A 20522-nucleotide genomic window follows, 5' to 3' on the forward strand; every position below is an offset into this window, starting at 1 on the left:
TGTTCCTTTTCGGCAGGCATTTTTCTCTTTTTTCAGAAATGCAAGCACTGAAAGATTGTGGTTTGTCAAGCCATTGTTTAATCTCTTGTAAAGATCCCATCCTCAGGTCGTGGTCATTTTTACTCATAATTTGTTTTCCCACATACGAAATTTTTGTGAAAATTGAGGTTTCAAAGGGTTGAAAGATTTGATGTTACTTTTTTTTTCCCCCTTCATAAAGGAAGACCAGAGTTCAGTCCCAGGCCTCTTGTGGAATGTGTGTTGTGTAATTGGAACACTGCTGCTTGGAGTAAGTAAATGCCCATTAATTTCTTCGACACATACTTTTTTTTTTTTCAGCACTGTTGAGGTCTAGACATGTTGGAATAAATCAGCGGTGTGTGTCCTGTTAACTTTGATACATTAAAGCCTCCCTTTGTACGAATGCACAGTTGCCCTGTGCAGACCCAGCCGCGTTACAGACGCGCTCTGACGATGGATTTATGTTTACCCCTAAGATAACAATAAAAACAGTAATTAGAAGGTTAGAGAAATGTGAAAAAGGAAAATAGTTGGAGTTGAAAACTAAAGACAAAGGAAAAGAAAAATGTATATGTACAGTATTTCTGTACCATCTGTCACATAGCATTTAGGTCCCCAGAACTCTGAGTTTGCTTCCTGGCAGCAAATGTGAAAAGGGAAACAAGATCAATCTTCAAACATTTCCTTCCTTGTCAGACTCTGTGGCCAGAAGCCGACTTTGCTGGAATCCTCACAGACATGCACGCGATTTCAGCCCTTTTACCTGTGAGACTCTCCTAGGATTTACTCTTCTCACTTTTCTTTCAGTGGCCACACTGCTTACGTTTTCTTTCAGCTGATCCTGTATGTATCACGTGTGAAAGTATTATTTCAGTATTCCAGTGCTCTGAACAGTAAACAGTGAGAGAATCTGGAGAGTAAGATGAAAAGCCAAAAGGGAAGAAAATGTAAGGGAATTGAAATTAATTGATAAGAACGTACCTACCTACACATTTGCTGCTATTTCATGGAATGTGTATTTCTTTGTAAATTATCAACTTTTCCTAACTTGCATTTCTTGTGTTATAATAGCCTTTACATGAGACAAGTGCGTCTGTATAGCACAGAGGGGTGCGGGCCCAGGCACCTGGATGCCCAGCGGGTCCAGGGGAACACGGGGCTCATGTGGGAGTCGGATGGGGAGCTGATAAAACTCACGGGCAGACGATTGGTTGGGGGATGAATTAGAACATACGAGTCTGGCTTTGCTGGGTCGACGAGATAGGAGGGAAAACAGTGGGCGTGCTCCTGTTAGGACGCCCCGTTTTGCTCTTCATTCCTTTAATTTGCCAAATCATTGAGGCGAATTCTCAGAAAAACACGTGCGTGATATCTGCGTGCAGCTACTAAATTGGCGCTTTTGCCCGAATTACTTGATCAATTCAGCCTAAGTTCCTAAATTGACTGATCGTTTGACTGAAAAGGCCCTTTTGGTGAAAATAGAGACTCCTTCACAAGCTTGTAGCGACACGTGTGTGAAAGCGTAGATCGCGGGTGTCTGGCGCATTCTGTTAGCCCAGGCGCGCTCCCCTGATGGGGGTGCCCCACAAACGCCGTCGTGGTTACACGGGCTGGTGTGCACGCGGGACGTTTTAGTAGCCGCGCAGAAGGACACCTCCAGTATTTCTTGAGGTCAACCATCAGAGCGTAGATCCTGCGAAGAAAAAGTTTTAACTGGTGGAGAATACAGAGTTTGTTTTGTACTCAGTGTTTCTAGACAAAACAGCCCTTCTGTACTTTATTTCTAAACCTCAAAAGCTGTTAGAGCCGGAAAGGCTTGTGAGATGGAACCGAAGCCCTTCTTGTTAGAGACGAAGGTCAGAATCCAGGTTGGAGCACGGCCACACCGGTGCTGCTGCCGTCTGTGTCGGGAAGCGTGCAGTTTGCCGGGAATGGAGACCCGAGCGGGTGTGAGCACGTCTCCGTGACCAAGGACGCCCCGACGCGCGGCGCCCTGAGCCTCCCTGACTCCCCAGGTGACTCGTGTCCTGCGTGCTGAGTCGATGTGTGGTCACGTTTGCAGAGAACACTGAGGAGGCACATTAGAAATCTGTACTAATGTAGATAAATTTTATAAAATCAAACAAGATTGATTACCATCCCCACTTAATTCAGAGCCAGGGAAGGGAACCTAATTTTTCTGTTTTTCCACACCTCGTTTGCTGTAATGAAAATGGCATTCTGCTTTGAATCGTTTTCAGTGAAATGATTTTCATTGTTGTCGTGTTTGTGGCATTTTGACAATTGAAGTGTGTTTCTCGAGCCCACTGGAAACACCGTGAAGCGTTTCCTCCTTTGTGTGTTTCCCACTGGTCCGTCGTATCTGCCTGTTGCCTAGGAAACCGCTGTCGGGTTCTTTCTGCTTGCTCGCTTGTCAGGCTGTCAGTGACGGGTGAAGTTCGTGGCTTTATGGTTGTCAAAGTGCTTCTTAAATATTAGAAATGTTTTATCGATATTCGAGCGCTTTATCTCCTCAGTTAAAATGCAGCCGAGCAGTTTGGTTTTTTATAAAGTAACACATAGAGGGTTGTTTCCCTTTGATTATTACGGGAATTTTCCATGTTGTATACAAAACTGCAGTAGGATTTGAATTGTCACAGAGTGTTCATTCCAAATATAGCACTTTAATAAAACTCTTATGTAAATATTTATTTCTTTGGGGAGTCATGAGCTTGTATTATGATTCCCCGAATGTGCAAATATAAACATTAAAATACTACATAAAAATGTCCAATGAGATCTTAGAAAATGCGGGTTATTTGCCCTAGATCTAATACGTTGAAAAATTTTCTTTCTATATATTTTCAAGTTGAAGTTAGGAAGAAGCAGGGCTGCCTCAGCTCTCATCCTTTCTTAGTGATTAAAAGTAAATAAAACCGAGTGTAAAATGGATGATTCTTTAACTGTATTTTGTGTAGCTGAATTCAGGGTCTGACAGAATTGTTCAGTACATAAAAGTTTAGAGACGTGGGTTTTGTGCCCTGAGGGAGCCCACGCAGCTGTTGAGTCCTTGAAATGAGGCCGGGGTGACTGAGGAACCCAACTTGCGTAGCTGGTGAGGCTGCTTGGCGGGCGCACAGGGAGGGGCTTGGGGGCTTGGGGGCTTGTCAGGAATGCGGACTCCCGGGCCCCACCCAGGACCCGCAGAGTCAGAATCTGTGTGTCCGACGAGCTCTCTGAGGGCAGGCGTGGGGGCTCTCAGTCTAGATGGGAGGTTCCCCCGCTGGTGACAAGTAGCCTTGCCTGCAAAGCCTTGGGAAGTGCTGGTGGCCTCAGCCCGGTTTCCAGCCTTTCTGGGTGGGGCCCAGGAACCAGCATTCCACAGAACGGCCCCAGGGCATGTTAACATCAGTGACGATCTGGAGCCACGGACGTAACTCGGGTGTGAAGTGGAGCGGGGGGATCTCAGGGGTGACCTGTTATGGCCAGGTGGGCGGCTGTCCCCGGGAGGAAGGGGGCTTTTTACTCCAGGCTTCAGTGCCCCAGACTGCCTGTTCAACAGTGAAAATACAGCCTGTTTCACAGGATTGTAGTGACGTGTTGTGTGACAGTGTAGATTGAACCTGTTAGTCCAAGTAAGTGTTCCCTACGTAGATACGAAGTTTTTGGTTTTACACACATGGATGTGCACACACACTCACAGCACACATGACACACAGCACCCACGTGCACTTACAACACACACAACACACATGCACACACAGCAGACATGCGCACACAGCAACACAGAACACAGCACCCATGTGCACACACAGCACGCACAACACACACACAGCACCCATGTGCACACACAGCACACACAACACACACACAGCACCCATGTGCACACACACACACACTCACACTCCATGGAGCCCCTGTTCCGTGTGCCCTGCCCTCCCTTCCCACACATCCCCTAATGATAAAATAAATTGTGATGAAGTTAAAGTCCTGTTTACTTGCCAGTCTTGGCTGGGGGTGGGGGGACTTGTCTCAGTCTATTTAGGTTTCTTCATGACCTTCCTAAGCCTCGGATGAGTCAGTGCGTGGTGACGAGGTTGGTGTGAGTGCGTGCAGCTCAGGGGCGTCTGCGGCCCCCTCCTGTGAGAGCTCGAGGGCCATGCTGGTGAGAAGGCTGTGGACCAGTCAGAGCTCTGACCTTTGAGTCCCCAGTGTGGCAGGATCCCCCCTTCCGGAGGGGAGTGTGCTCTCTGCCGCCTGACTTTGGAGGCTTGGGTTTTGTGGGCCCCACATTCTGTTAGGTTGGCAGCCTGGGTGTCTTGTCCCTGTAGCACTGGTTCCCTGCCTGTGACGTGGGAACAGTGACGTAACCTGTCCTGTAGCCTCGATGCAGCGAGGTTCTTGCCGCACGTGTAGCTCTCAGTGACTGCTTGGCGAGTGTTGGTGCTTGCCGGCTTAATTGGCTTGTTGTAAATGATCAGGTGAAAATCCTTTTACATTACTCTTCACTTAAGGAGAAGGGCGGGTGATCAGCTGTGAGAGAGCTCTGCGCTTGGGAGGTGACACAGAGAGACGCCGTCGGTTTCAGAGCCGCCGGGTCTCGCGGCGGCCGGTGCCCGCCGGCGGTACCGACAGCCGCGTGGACTGGGCTGCATGGTGAGGAGATAATTCGAATCCGGAACCACACCAGACAGGAAGGCGGGCAGTGAGCTGCGTGAGCGCCCTGAAGCTGCCGTCGCAGTCGACGCCGTCCTCAGCCTCGTCTCCCGGCAGGTGCTGGTCACCTGGTGACATGGTCAGAACCTCCTTGTTTGTCCGTTGTCCCCTTTGTCACCACAATGGAACATCCTTGAAGGGCAGCTTACTGGCAGCGGCTAGAGGAGCGCCCAGCACACTGCCGGCGCTCGGTCGGCATTTGTATTGAATGACTGACTCTGGTATATGCTGACACAGCTTTTAGTACCGTGGAGATTCAAATTCAAGGTGGAAGGCCTACACGTGAGCAGGTGAAGTGTGGGGGCTTGCGGAAGTCTCGGAGCCAAGCCGGGGGGCGCGGTGCCTGTGAGGTTAGCGTGCAGGTGAGAGCGTTAGACGGTCCAGCAAAGGCGGGACCTTCAGAGGGAAGTCCTCACAGGGTAGGAAACTGGCTCATGAAATGAGTGACTGGCTGGTCCCCGGTTAGAAGAAAGATACTACACTTTTGTACAGTGTTGTGAAGTAAAGGTTAAAATAATAAAGGATGGGAGAGTAATGCTGATTAAAAGTTAACCTGACAGTTACCGAGGAACTTGAATCCCTAATAAAATGACAGAAGGCAGACGTCAAAGGAGAAAGGGCACTGAGCCGTGCAGACTGTCTCCAGGGCAGTTGATAACAAGCATCAGTTCTGAAAGACAGATTACTTGTCAGGTGAAGCTGATAATTTCAGAATTTAACTACCTGATCTTTAAGCTAAATCGGTAAAAGTGAAAGTGATCGGGGTTTTGATACAGTTACACATATAAAATTATGTACGAAGAATTCATTTAGATTTGCTCCAGTATTCTCATAGGACAGTAAATACTTCATGAAGAGCGTAAGGTTAGTAATAAAAAAATAGTAACACGTGGCTGGTGCTCTTGGCTAGAGTTTATCACCAGGGTGTCAATTAGCGATTCAATGAGCCTCTCCCAGCAGAAGAGCCTTTTCTGTCCCCTGACCGTATAGGTATCTGTAACTGTTTCTTATTTGCTGGAAAGAGTGCCCTTATGATACTTGAGACGGTCGGTGTGAAAAGGATGGAGACAGACAGATGGTCACAGTTGTCCATCTCTCTTGTTCATACACAACATTTTAATACACATTTAATACCTCGGGATGGAATCTCTGAGATTAATGAAGGGGACAGACCAGAGCGCACTGCTTCTGATTGGTGACATTAACTCTGGCGTGGTGTGACTTACACTTTCGGAACCTCGGGGACTCCTTAGAGAAGGCACTGCTCCAGGCTGACCTTCGGGTGGTCAAGAGAGGGTGGAATGGGGAGGAGAGGACAGCGGTCTGGAGGGGTCTGGGCTGTCTGGTCACTTCAGAGCGTTCCTAGCGTTCCTGCTGGTGGGGAACGTAGCGAGCAGAGGTGCCATTGTGTCACGGGGTGCATGCCAGGGCTTAGTCTGATGCCTATGACCCGACCGGACCAACCCTTCTGAGTCATGATATCTGGCCTATGCTTTGGCAAAGGTGTGGTGGGTGAAAGGGGGATGGTCCCCCTGGACGCACGGCTCTCCCTGCTCTCCGGCTGCCTGGGGGCCCCACGGGCCCAGCAGGGGCTCGGGACTCTGGCAGCACTGACCCCGTCCCTGAGCTTGGTCTTAGCAAAGGTTCTGGGGACACTGGGTTTTTGTCAGGGTTCAGTAGCCAGTGCACATTTTTATAAGCCCCCGATCATTTACGTAATAGAAATGTCTTCAACTCAGCCTTCCCAAGAAATCACGCGTTACCTCCGGTGAAGGGTAAGCCTGTTGTGGATTTGACACGTGTTCTTCCGGACAGCAGTGTGGTCAAATCCAGATTGCACAGGAGGGGAGTCAGTCCACAAGCACTCCAGGGACAGCTGGGTCCCCGAGGAGCAGTGTGTCCTTTGACCCAGCCCTTACGTCCTGTGTCTGGGCCTCAGTGCACTGACCTGTAAATGTGATATTTCGGTTTATCTCTGAGGCACCTTCCAACGCAGCGTTTTTTATTTATTGCTTATATGTATGTAGTTAATAACAGGGTGATAGCCTCATTTTATATCCCTCTCTCTGAGGCAGCCACTGGTTTTTAAAGCTAATTTCCTGACCTGCCTTCCCCACGTTTCTTCCAAGGAATTTTTCTCAGTAAATGGAATACGGGGAAAGGCCTTTATGCAGGGGCTCTTCTAATAGAAGGTGGGCTTTGCGTTCCTGATGCGAGGTTTTTCTCTCTGTGGCATGTGTTAATAACTTGGTTCTCACTGTGAGATGTGTGTCTTTGGGAAAGACATAATCGCCCCAAAGATGGGGAAGACGGTCTTCATTTTGCATGAAGAGTAATTATGCTGTTTGCATCATAAATTCTAATAGACCATGTGTCACTGCGTATTATTTTTAGATTTGATTAAATACCTTGATGGCTTGTGCCTGTCTTCTTGGGAGAGGCTTGTTCATTGCCTTGTGTGGTTAATAATTTAGAAATTGCTAGATTTCTAAAGAAGAAGAGAAGCATTGGGAGAGCTGATCAGGAGGGAGATGTGTAACCGTTAACAGTGTACACATCTGCCCTTTTAGTGTTTGCTCTAATTCATTGTAAGGTGTTCCATTTCCCAGTTACTTAAAAGGCACCTAGAGAAGCAAGCCAATATTTACAATGCACCAGTGCCACAGAGAATCTGAAATCTTGTGATGAGGGTTTATGGCTGTTTTATCCCCTCTTCAAAGGAATACATGCATCACACAGCCCCCACCTGCGTCCGGGACCCAGTGACATCGCCCCGGTCTTCATCCGGCAGCTTCATTATTGAAGACCCTCATCTTTGAATTTTCTTGTTAATATTTCAGAGGATGTACTTTGGAAAGCTGTAGATTAAGTAAGTCAGAAGATCACAGGGAGAGAAAGCTTTATCATCATGGTTTTAAATGCACTGATCTTCCTAAAACGGGCAGTGAGGGTTCGTAATAATAGCACCAAATTACCTTAAGTGAGACGCTCCTATTACTTCTAATTGCTCTGAAGAGCACAAATTACACTGGATTATTAGTGATGCTGGAATAGGCCATGCGCCCCAGAAACCTGGAGCAAACTGTAGGCGAGAAGGCTCTGTCTGTGCTTTTTATTTATTTCTCTGAGGCCAGGGCAAAACTGCATTCTTGATGCGACGTTATGCTTTGCATGACAGTGAGAGGTGGGGACTTGCCGGCTGAGCAGGCAGCTGTGTGTCGTGATGCGTCTTGTTGGGGAGGCAGGTGTTTGTAGTAAACTCAGGTCCTGCGTGTCCGTGGGCCTCTCGCCGGCGTGGCGCTTGTGCCCCGCTACTCTGCACGCTCGTCCACGCTCATGCTCCCTCGCTGCTGGTGGTGCTTCCGCCTGCTTGGAGGCGCCTGGCAGTGGCTGTTGATGTGGCCACGCGCTGCCACAAGTTTTCTAGTGCATCTCTTAAACTGTTTCATGTTCTGTTGGATGAGGTTTGGTGGCTGATTACCAGCACAGGAGCGTGCGACCATAGGCGGAATCACGCTGTTTTTAGCGTTAAGAGGACCTTTGACCCCGTGGGGTTACAGATGGACTGAGGCCCGGGGAGGACAGCGGTCCTTGATGGGTGGTCCGTGGAATCGCTGCGGCTGTGAAGCAAAGCCTCTTTCCTAGCGTTACTACCGTGCCCTTCACGGGGTTGACGTCTGCACCCGTGGCGCACATGCTCTGCTGGGCCAGGTGCAGGCCCCTCGCAGGGTGAGAGGGTAGCGCCACCAAAGGAGTTCTTCCCCCAGCACACCCACAGTTTAAAGAAAAAAGGCCATTTTACCTACTATTCTTAATGAAGCTGCAAAAATGATGACTTATGTGAGAGTCCTGCCCCTTGAGGACACAGTTTGATGTTTTATGTGACAAAACAGAGGGCTGGCATGAAGTTCCCGGACACATTGAAGGTCATTAGTTTCTTGAGAACAACTTTGCGTGTGATGGTTTGAGTTGTAAGCCTGGGTAACCATTTTTAATGGAGCAGTATTTTTATTTGAAAGGACGGGGAGATTGCGGTTTTTCAGACTTTGGTGTCTGGCAGGGTTTCTAGGAAATGATTAAGTGGCCAACGACTGAGAGTGTCTGGTGCCAAGGATAACAGTCAAACCTCCTAGTAGAGTTAGATTTTGGAAAACTTGTATCCCACTGTGAGCATGTCAGCTTCCCAGTCCTTAATGCCTCTACTGATGGAGTTGGAAGTGATACTCACAGATGTGATTTTCCAGGGTGAAGAAACACATCAATGCTTAGAAGACTGGCATAACCCGGTTACTAATGTATTCTAAATAACTGGTGTTACCGAATTTCTCATGGGTAAAAGGTCCATTTTAAAGTGGAAGACGGACGAGTAGATTTTAGGGTAACGAAGAATGAGAAGTTTACATTCCCTGTTGCCACTGACTTTTGAGAAAATCTCATTTGTCAAGCTTTGATATCAAAGTATCAAAGAAGGAGATTTACAATTGTCTGGAGAGATTATTAAAATTCTATTTCCTCTTCCTGCTAAATGTTTGTGGAGTTCTTTTTCTCTTCGTGTGCTCGGTCGCAGTGCAGAGCAGAAGTGAGAGCAGACGTCGTCTGTTAAGCAGAACGTACAACAGCACTGCCCTCCTGCTGTATAAGCTTTGTTTTGTAGAATAGAATTTTCATAAAATTGTTTGTGTTGATATGTGATGGATTTATTATTGTTAACTTAAAAGTGAATTAATAAATAGATCTTTTTTTCATTTTCATTTCTAATATGGTAAATATTCCTAGCTGTAACCCACGTAAACAGTCGCTCTTTGGGGTCCTCAGTAACTTTTAAAGCATGAAAGGGTCTTGAGGTCGCAGTCTGAGAAATGCCGGTCTAGGCTGGTCCGCTCGGGGCGTGCTTTATCGGCTTCCGTGCTGCGCTTTCTCTCCTGAACCAGCAGAGGTTTTTTCTCCTTCTCTTATTTTAACATTTCTGAAACTGGGACTCCTGACATCTCAGTCTCTATGTAATAATTCTTTAACTCCCCCAAATCTAGTGGTGCTATTAGTGAGAATCAGTGTATGACTTCTCGGTGTATCATTCTACTTTGAAAACAACAAAATTCTTCCCTTTGACAAAATTAAGACGAACATTTATATTTGCAAGTAGCTAGAGATGGGATTTGTTTCCTAGTGGACAGCTGAACACTAGAACTAACTTCCCGATTCGGGTGGTGACTGGACACTGACCGGGGAGCCTGAAGGTCTGGCCAGGAGACCGTCCATGCGCTCCATGTCACCTCTCTGAGCCTCCGCTCGCTCATCTGGGAAGAGTTGCCTGCTCCTCCACTGGGACCAACATTAGAAACAGAAAGATTCATGTCACTTCAGGTTGTCGTTGGTTCTAACGCTGTTTAACTTATGTGTATATAAACTGGATGGAAACGACTTACAATTTTCATGAAACCTTGAAACCAAGAAGAAATCATAAACCAATAAAAATGTGAATTTTCACCATCACTGAGTCTGAATCTGGCGTGAGGGTGGGTCCGCACACTGGGGCTGGGGTCTCCGCGTTGGGACCCGCTCTGCCCGCTGTGCGCACCCTGAGGACGGGGTTCTCTCAGCTCACCCACTGCAGGCAAACCTCGGCTTCAGCATCGTCATGCTGTCTCCTGGCATTCACGTGGTGGGAACATACTGTTCACGTGTTGAATTGAGTTAGTTTCTCGTTTGTCTGGTGATCAGATCAAGGACACGGTCCTGAGGTTGGCCATGGTTACAGCTGCAATGGTGGGGCCAGAAACAGCGTGGGTGCTGGGTTCCAGGAGGGAGGGAAGGAAAGATCCAGACTGTGCTAATGTCTTTTATCACGCTCACTCACGTGGAAACGGGACATGGGATGTGAGGACCTCATGCGAGTCTCCTGGGCCCCCCTCCCCGTGTGGTTCCTGGGGGCGAGGGCAGCACCTCCCTGGAGGCACAGCCCCAGGGTCCGCAGTCCTGCTTCAACCCCCTGCTCTTGAATCTTCCTGCTCCCTGCCTCTCTGATTGTGCGAGTTACGAGACAGAGAGGTCAGGTGCTAATTACGTGTGCCTGTTTCAGAGGAGCAGATTGACAGTGCATGTCCCTCCAGAAGACGATGGTCCTACTTGTTTACCTAATCTCAGTCCTGTCCGCAGTGGATTTCTCTGGGGGAAGTTTTCAAAAACAAGCAGAGTAAGCTGTTTTTATTGTGTCCACGCGAATTCAGTGACGTTTATGGCCCCTGAGTTTATTTGGGGGTTGAAGTGTACTTTCATGTGGCCGTTTTATTTTTGTGGGTACTGCTTTTAGTCATTACCTCTGTACCATTTTTAAAGACTTTTTGTGAACAAATGGGGCTTCTTTTAGGCTTAAACACAGACACACACAGAGAAATGGAAGCATAGAGAGTTCCTTAAAAACCAGGTGATCGGCGCCCCTGTAACTGGGAAGCGGCAGAACCCAGACCTAAGGAGCAGCGCTGAAATTTCCTGGAAGTGTTGTCTTCTCCCTCATCCCCACTTTGCTGTTTCTCTGCTTTTATTTTTGAGTTTTGAACCTGGAAACAATTTTGTTAGTTGGGAGAGAACCTTTCTTTAGTAAGAGCATTGTGCTATTAACACGCATGGAGCCTTCGATGTATATTTCTGTGAACTTGTTTTGAGAGTGACTGTATCATTCTTTCTTTTATTTTTATTTTTTGGTGCACAATTTTAAGCAGTAAAGGCTGTCCCAAGTTTTTACACACACTTAAAAATTGGAAGTTATTCTCTATAATTTTCATGTGTGTGTTTCAATAAATTAAGGTAACGAGCAACAATATTAGATGAAACGTTCACCATGTTTTCCCCGGTGACGGTCCCCAGGCTCCTGTGTGGTCACCACATCCTCGTGATGGAGAGGCACATGTCTAAGGCAGCGTTGTTACGATTTGTACGCTTCTGTTTTCCTCCGGTTGCTCCTAATTTGCTTTAACATATTTGAGACTGTTGGATTGACAGTGGTTTAAACACAGATTTCCACGTATATAAATAGTCTGTCTTTAGCTTCGCATCCTCAAGGATGTACGTATCCACACTATTGACCAGGTGCATCAATATTCCAAAAACATCTCCTAGAGACAGAATGACAAGTCTGCTCATTCCCTCCAACGCTATTTTGTTGGAGGCTTTTTATAAATATTTAACTTGCATCCTAGTTTTTGAATGCAGATGACGCTGAGCACAATGTAATCCAAATTTTTTGGTCTTACGTTTAGCGTGCTTCTCGCTCAGTTGACGAGTGGGCTTTTGGTTCTGATTCTCAATGTTCCAGGCTCACGCACCTTCATTCTTCTCTCTGGTTTTGTGGGTCTGTTTCTTTTCCGTTGTCACAGAGATCAGATCTGCTGGGATGTTCTCAGTGCTCCCAGACCAAGGTTACCCTGGGTCTGTTACTGATTTTGCTGGTGTAATTGTACAACAAACAAACAAACAAAGAAAAAAACAAAGAAACAAACAAAAACTCTCCACTTTTGTACGAATCCAGTTGCTGAAACACTTGTCTTCTGAGTAATTGTGCAGGTGAGTAGGTGGCAGGTACCACCTGTGCGTCAGCGTCCTGCCTTTAAGATTTCCGTCATCTCCAGGACAAGCAACGTGCTTGTGCTCTGTGCTCTCTGATAGTACTTTGTTGTACAAAAGAAATATTTTATTCAACAGAAACTTTCATAGACCAGCCAAACACACACTGGGGGGATGGCAGCCGTGGTGATGGCTTTCGCTCTGTGCTGAGGGTGCGCCCCGTGTCGGGCTCATTTAGTGCACGCGGTACCCTTAGCAGAGAAGCACTGATTTATTGCTGTTGTGCGGGAGGGACCACGGGCAGGGGACAGTGAGGCCACTTCATGAAGCCACCAGGTGACAAGTGTGAAGGGCAGACACGAGCCCGCCTGTCTCGCGCGGGGCAGGTCACCCTACAGACACCGAGTTTGTTTGCAGCGAAGTGTTTTAAAGGAGCTCAGGGAACATCTGTTTAGGATGCTGACCTAAATAACACTATAGAGTGTTACTCTATTCTTTAATCTTCGGGATTGAATCACCTTTGTCCCAACACGGGATTTTCAGGCGTTAGGTTATCTTTAAAAGCCGTGATGCTCTCTTGTGTTGTAGACATGCCTCTTCACGTCCGCCGGAGCAGTGACCCAGCGCTCATCGGCCTCTCCACCTCCGTCAGCGATAATAACTTCTCCTCCGAAGAGCCTTCGCGGAAAAACCCCACCCGCTGGTCAACCACCGCGGGCTTCCTCAAGCAGAACATGGCCGGCAGCCCTCCAGCCTGCGACAGGAAGGTAACGGCCCCCAGTCTATGTCTCCCTCCCCTCGGTGACGCAGGCCTGCATCACTGTGACCTTTGTGGCCTTCACACCAGCATCCAGATCACTTCCTGTGTTATTTTGCTCTCGAATTTTCTTATAAAATCCATGCTAAGTATCGTGTATATTTATTCATGAATCCATTTTTGGAACAGAGAATGTGTCCTATGAAAACTTTCAGCATGAAATAGGTACATACGGTCCCTTTTCTCCATTGAGTCCTGCGACCCCACGTGTCTTCCCAGCGGCCTCTCGTTAGCGTGTATGCGTCCCCGGGGATACTTCACACGTGTGTGGCACGTACTCCTGTTGGCTCCCTCGTGTGAAGGGTCTCAGCGCGTGGACTGGGGAGGGGAACATGGGTGCCGTAGCCATTTGCTCTGACTGCTCAACTGGTAATTTTATCTCCCTACCAAATGGAAGTGTACTGTCCAGTCCTAATAATATTTTCTTCTTCGACCTAATTTAATTTAGTCCGTGACCTAATTTATTTAGTCTAAGTAAATAAACCCTAGTCTGTTTGGTCTGCTTTTTTCCAGTTTGTGTTAATGGTCTTTGTCATATGTGCCTGCAGACCCCTTATCATCCCGTCTGTCGTGCCTCCCGCCTTCCCCCGTGAGCCTAAGTGTGCCTGCCCGAGCCCACCCTGTACGGCAGCCTTAGCAGACATCTGCTGAGCGAGCTGATAGGCAGTTTTCAGTGCGGCCACTAATTGAGCGCCGTATGTATTGAGAAATGCAGAAATACATTGATCACAGGCTAATGTTGAACTTAGCTTGATATTGGCTTGATTTACCATTTGTATCTGTGCAAAAATACCTGTCTTAAATATTTCTTTTAACTTGGTTTCCCATTTCAACAAACTCTTCTTCGTACTAGTTCAAGTAAAGGAAAGAAAAAAGTTGCAGCGGAGCAGAATCTACCAGGGCAGAGCAGTGGGCCGCAGGCTCTGGTTTCCTGGAAGAGGGGTCTCACCATTGGGCTCTCTCTTCTGGTGGGTTTTGTTGTGTATGTGGTGAGCGTCTCTCACTGAGACGAGCCTGATACTTCAGAGTGCTTCACTACACGGTAGACTTTGCAAAGGAGCAGGATCTGCTCTGTGTATTGGCCTCATGACCTTTACCCTGTGTCAGAACAGACCTCATTTACATGGATATTCACAAGTACATGAACAAGTCAAGTTGGTAGTTTAAAAAATTTATTACCTTTTAAAAGGTGTTCAGTTAGGAAGAGAGTGGGTCAGAAGTCACGCTGTGGTCGGGGTTTTTTCCTCACTCATGCAGCACCTTGGGGTGTGAGCCAGCTCAGCTGTGGCAAACAACCGCAGCAGCTGTTCTGAACATAAAAGGATTCAATACTGAGAATCTGCTTTTTGGAAAATCATTGGAAGGGCTCGAAGAGCAGGCTGCAGGTGGGCCCTGGGGTGTTCTGGACAGAGCGCTTCGGCCGGCAGGCCCGGGGAGGGGGCAGCGGTGCGAGACCTGGTCTCCCTGCGCCTGCCTGCCAGACCTTGGCCCTGTCTCCACGTTGCCTTCTGTCACCTGTGAGGCTGGACCCTGAACCCAGAGATGCCCCGGAAAATGCCAACACCTCCACGACTTGCCATGAACAACAGCCCAAGAAAGTTTCTTATTTCACAATTATCGTTACAATCTCAGGCTGTTGAATCCAAGTGGGCAGAACGCAGTTTGTCCAGATCCTTATCTGCAGGCGAGTCTGGGGAGTGGACTTGAGCTTTCCTGCCTCTGAAGCCCAGGAGGCTGCCTGGAGAGGAGGGAGTGCTTGCGGCCAGCTGATGGCAGCCACCTCTCCCAGCTCTTTGTAAACATGTATCTATTGTTGTGAGGAAGTAAATGGGCAACTGGGAGAACAGGACAAGTCACATTATCCATGATTCCAGACTTGGCAACAGCCAGTGTTCACACACACACATGCACACACGTGTGCACATACACGCACACACACGCTCACGCACACACACACGTCGAGGTCATACAATGTCTACATATTTGCATCCTGATTATTTCTACAATTTTTTCATCTCATAGGGATATCCCCTGGTGTGAATTTTATTAGAAAATGTTTCTGAGAATGCAGAATATTCCACAGTGGAGTCACTTTATTATTCTCTAATTGTTGGACATTTATAGTGTTACCATTTTTTTTACATTATAGACATCAGTGCCATGAGTTGAACTTGAACATAATTTTATGTGTTTTAAAAATGGTCCCTTACTCAGCATGCCTTTTCCCCATAGGGAGTGGTATTTAATGCGGCCAAATGCATACATGCCCCCGTGGCAATGGCCTTGACTCACACGCACATCTCTCGATGAAACTATTCACATGCAACACACATACAGGGTAACGGGCAATGAATTGTCTTTTGAATTACCTTTGGCTTTACTTTTCAAACACCTCTTTACTGAGTTTCCTGTCTAGATTTTTAAACTGTTTCTATTTTGGTCTGAGTGGTTTTTTTTTTCCTCTTTAATATGTATATGTCTGATAGATGCTATCTTAGTTTTAGTTATAAAACAACTTCCCATGTTTTCAACATTCAGAAAGGATGCTTGTATTAAATTTACATATTTCTCTTGAAGCCACAAGAGCTTACCTATGCCAGGCAGTTTCAAGATGTTATAAATTCTTATCAGTGTCTAGAAGTCTAGGTTTTCTATATAAAAACAAGGAGATAAATTACGTAAGGGCTCAGAGTCTTGTGATTCACTGATCTCCAATGGTTAAAATACTGTGCCTTCTTGAATAACTCACCTGCTTACTTAAGTGGCAACTGTTCTTCCAAGCTAAACAAGCAGAGCAGGTTTAGAGCAACGTCGTCAGTCAGTCAAAATCTCTCATTCCTGAACCGGCGGTTCCTTTCTGGTGGGTGAGAACACTGCCGTGTGGAGCTGGCCCTTGTGGCTCAGAACCGCAGGTGAGGGAGAGTCTTCCCGGGCACCACGGCCATGGTCGCCCATCCCGCTGTTGAGTTCCGAGGGCCGAGTGTGCAGATTTGATCCTGCTGCACCAGGTGAGGGCTTGGAGAGGCCAAGGGGACTGTGGTTTCTGGCTTTCTTAAGTTTTGTCGTGGTTTCACCCGGCCAAGACGGAAGGGGAAGAGGGTCTTGGTGGTCTTCAGGGCCCCGCAGAGCACTGTCTCGGTGCTGTCTCCTGGCCTCATGGGGCCGACTGCCCTTTCCAGCTCTTCCAGGGAGCGTTTTGCTCACACTTTGTGTGGATGTGTCTTCATTTGGGTCTCTATGCGTGTGTATTAACACTTCATCTTGGGAAAGGGTATTTCAATCAGTGTGAGAGCGTGAGAGCCACCTCTTCAGCCGTCCTTGTTAGGTCCGTGTCCCTGCGAATGAGAAGCCACCCAGGATTCATTCCAGTGTAAAGACACACCTGCCAGGGCAGCCCGCCGGGACGCTTCAGGGATGAGGCTGATGACCGCTTCGTGGTGCGGTGATTATGAGCTGTGTTCCTTTCCCATAAATAATGAGGTGCTGCTTTTCTAGGTTATTTATACCCCCGCCCCTAATGGACACAGGCAGATTTAGCATAAAAACCATCAGGGAAGGGGAGGAAAGTGGTAAGAACTTACTTGGCATCATTAGGTTTAAAAAAGTTCTTTTCCATTTCTTAAAGGCAGACTGTGGCGTGTTTCTGACCACCAGCGTTTATTATTTCTTTTTGATTTAGTTGTTTGGCGCATTTGATATCTTTCCAGCACCCCTGCTACGTGCACTCTCAGAAGAGATGCTGTCTTAATTATCCTTATCATCTCTCCTTTTGTTACATCTGAAGAGTTGTGAGATCTTCTAACTGTAGAAATTGACTTTTACAAGCCTTTCATGTGGTGTATTTTAAGAGTCCCCAAACAATTTTTTTCCTGATAATAATACTACTCTTTGCACATATGAAGTAATGAAATGTATAAAGAAGCAGGTCAGTAATTCGAGGTCTTGATGAGGAGGAGTGTTGACACTGGGGGGATTAACTTGAGGGCTACTGAGGAGCGGAGAGGGGCTCAGCACAGATGGTGGCTGTCCCTGGTACCGACGGGGAGTCACCCAATGCGCACGGTTTAATTTCCTGCCTTTTGCCCTAATTTGTGTTGTACTGGGAGCATTTTTCTGTCTCATAAATATTGATAGCTCGCACAGTGTTCTATTATGTAATGATTTCTGGAGTTGCTGTTTATTCACTTGATTTGGTGATTTTTCTTATTGCTTGACACATTTATACTTTTGCCTTCCTTTTTTTTTTTTTTTGCTCTTATAAGTAACCTTTAGAAGTGCCCTTCAGAGAATATCCTTATATATCAACTTGTGTTGACATCTCTGATAGTTTTGTTAGATTCCTTCAGTAGACTTATTTGACCAAGGAAGTAAACATTTTTTTAGCACTGTTGGTAATTGTTTCCCATAAATTCATGAATAGAAAAGTGAGAAGTACTCATGATGTATAAAGAACTGTGAGAAGTCCTGGGCGGGTGGCTGGAGGTGCAGGGCAGGATGAGAACACGAAGGAGCAGCGGCAGGTTTCTGAGCTCCAGCGGCTACTATCTTACTGAACCGTTTAATGGTTCCGTTTGGCTGTACTTCAGAGTTAACTGTGGGCTTTTAGAAAATGAAACACACACCAATAAGTTAATTTCCCATTTCAGGACATTTGTGTGTTTTTGTTTAGAGCCCCTCTGTTGACTCTGGGGCAGTCTTTTTTTCTTTTTTTTTTTTTTCTATTAAGAACTTGAGTCCAGTGGAAAAGGGAGTGTCTTGGCTGTTTGCCCTCTCCTGATAGGCAGTTTGAGGATAACTGTTATTCTGAGATGTCTCCTTTTGAGGTTAGTTTTTCTATCTTAGCGGAGTAGAATCTGGAACATTTAGCATATTTGGTTTTGTGATATTTCACTTCTTTTCACACTTAGCTCAAATTTATCATTTTTAAATGAAAAGCTATTTAAATTCTTTTTTTTTTTTAAAGAAGTATTACAGCAGCCCATTGAGATATTGGATCCTGTCTTACCAGTGCAGAACTGGAACAGGAAATGTTATTTCTAGATAGAAGCCATGATAAGACAACGTTCATGTTTGTTGTTCCTCTGCATAGCCCCCCCCCCCCCCCCATCTCAGTTCAGAGTGCACTTAAACACAGAGGATCAAGACTCCAGCTTCCCAGGATTGCGGCCCTGATGCCAGTCAGACACAAGGAGCCTCCAGAGAACACCTGTCTCCCATCGTGGCAGCCGTGAGCGCGAGGAGGTTTCGCAGGTGACCCGTGGACTGCGCCGTGGCCGCGACGCCGGCTCCCAGGCCGCGTGCTTGCCGGCCCGCCAGCCATTCGTTAATTCACGTAAAGAGATTCTAAACCTACCTGCTCGTCTGCTTCTTCGTTCCCTTCTCACACCTTGGGCTTCTTCGTCTCTGCTTACTTGTTCTTCCTGATGTAGAAGGCCGGCTGTCTTGGTAAATCTGAGAATACTGTTTTATTTTTGAGTTAGCCCCTTGACTCGTTGCCTATTTAAAAAAAAAAAGGTTGTCTATATTTCGGTTATTTATGGGCCAACCCCAGCTGCCAGCTAGTTACAGTCACCATCTAAAACCTCAGAGGGTGGGCGAGGAAGCTCTTCAAAACCATGCTTCCTCTGTGCGAGCCCCATGGCTGTGTTTAATTTTCTGGGGCATTAGCTTTGAGGGAAATCCAGCCGAGACCTAGATCCTAGAGTGTCCTGCTACAGCGTTTGTGCTTCCTGTTAGAGGCCTCTAAAACTGTAAATCTCTCCCTTCTTCTTTACATATTAAAAGATCTTAATTTGAATGCGCTGCATTTTTGTGCTCTCAGTAAGTGAAGGTTATACTCATTTCTGCAATAGGCCAGCCTTGCGTGCCAAGCTCGCCTGGTCTGAGCTGTTAATAACCTAGTCTCATCCATTTCTGTGCCACATTTAGGAATGTAATCTGCCTTCACACGCTTTAAATATTATAATTTGTGTTCAAAGTTGTAAAATCCTAAGGTGCTATTGAGAAAATGTTTCAGCCCAACGTATTTTTAGCATTCACAAACCATTCCAGGAATATGAATTCAGAGCCATGTCAGAATCCTCGTAGGGTGGCCTCAGAGTTTCACATCGTACAGAGGGGGTGAAGACGGTACACCTGTGTATCTTGACTTGGGGGAGGAGACCAGGAGCCGGCGCTGGTTAAATTATATTGAGCAGAAATTCAGGTCGTCTTCAGACACTTAAAAATATTTTGGCCTCATTTCATCTTCTTAAGTTGGTTTCTATTTTTAATTTTTGGTCCTTTAGCTTATAAACCCACCCACTTTGGGTCATGAAGTCGTGTCTTGTTAAAGAAAAAAGCCCGCACTGGGGACGGGGGCACCAGGTCCTTGTTTCCGGCTGCTGGCGTAGCCGGGTTCCACCTGCATGTGCCCCAGGTGCTACCAGGGGCTGGCTGCCTTTGGGAGTTGCCTTCCAGTCAGGGTTTTTCATAACATGGGGGTAGAAATGGTTTCCAGCTATCCCGTCTCCAAACCGCACTGTCTCTGAGGTCCTGGTGTTTTCATGTAACGGTCGCCAGGGTGTCCTGAGTGCTTGCTCCCTGTCTTCTCCCCCGTCATCGCCTGTGAAGGGTCAGTCTTGTTGCTGCTCCCGATTTACTGAGGGGGCGGTAGAGAGTTTAAATAATTCACCTAACAGTTCAACCAGCTGCTGAAAGACAGAGTCATGCTGTGAACCTAGATTGTCCGGTTTCAAATTCTGTGCTCTTAGCAAGGACACCCCCACGCCCCCATGTGCTCACAGACTTCATACATTGCCCCCTGTTCATTTAGTTGAATACTTTAAAGTATTTCATGACAACTTTATCTTTATTGCCTCTAAAACTTTGTTATACAATTAAAATATGAATATAACAATAATCAGCATTTACTGTTAAAACTGGCATAATTTTCAAAACCTCACCAAGTCTTGCGTCCCAGCTTTGACCAACGTGCCAAGGTTATGGAAGTCGTTAGCGTTGGAAGAGGTTAGGGGAGAGCACACAGGAGCTGTCTTTGCAGCATGTCTGTATATCTAGACTTTTTCCAAAACAAGAAGGCTTTCACACCCCAGCTTTGCAAGGTGGATCGCACCACCCCCGTTCTGTGCTGAGAACTGGATGACAGTTCGTGCACCAGTACCTGGAATTAGCGGAACCAGGCTTCAGCCACAGGTCTCCAGGAGCCCCCTGACACCCCTGGTGTTTCCCTGAAATGTGTTTTCCTCTTTGGAAATGAGTTGTATTACAAGTTCTTCAACTGATTTTATTAAACACTGGCTTAAGGCTGGTACCTTTCCCCACAACCAGGCTGACTTTGAAAAATGCTGGTTTTAAACATGTGGCGTCCCCCTGCCCGGGTGATTGACATTGCCTTCAGTTTTTGTCGGGACATCCTAGTACATCGGCT

At 46.9% G+C, this 20522-nt stretch overlaps 1 protein-coding gene across 16 annotated transcripts in view; it reads left to right on the forward strand.

Moving 5' to 3' along the window:
• LOC105099564 (partitioning defective 3 homolog) overlaps window positions 1–20522 on the forward strand; it is a 535951-nt gene that overhangs the window by 204262 nt on the left and 311167 nt on the right. For all 16 annotated transcript variants that reach the window (XM_064479503.1, XM_064479507.1, XM_064479509.1 and 13 more), the window contains exon 4: window positions 12865–13043. In XM_064479503.1, the coding sequence (XP_064335573.1) occupies window positions 12865–13043 (179 nt within the window). The remainder of the gene's footprint in view (window positions 1–12864; window positions 13044–20522) is intronic.

The sequence above is a fragment of the Camelus dromedarius genome, chromosome 26, assembly GCF_036321535.1.
Source record: "Camelus dromedarius isolate mCamDro1 chromosome 26, mCamDro1.pat, whole genome shotgun sequence".
NCBI classification, from domain to species: Eukaryota; Metazoa; Chordata; class Mammalia; order Artiodactyla; family Camelidae; genus Camelus; species Camelus dromedarius.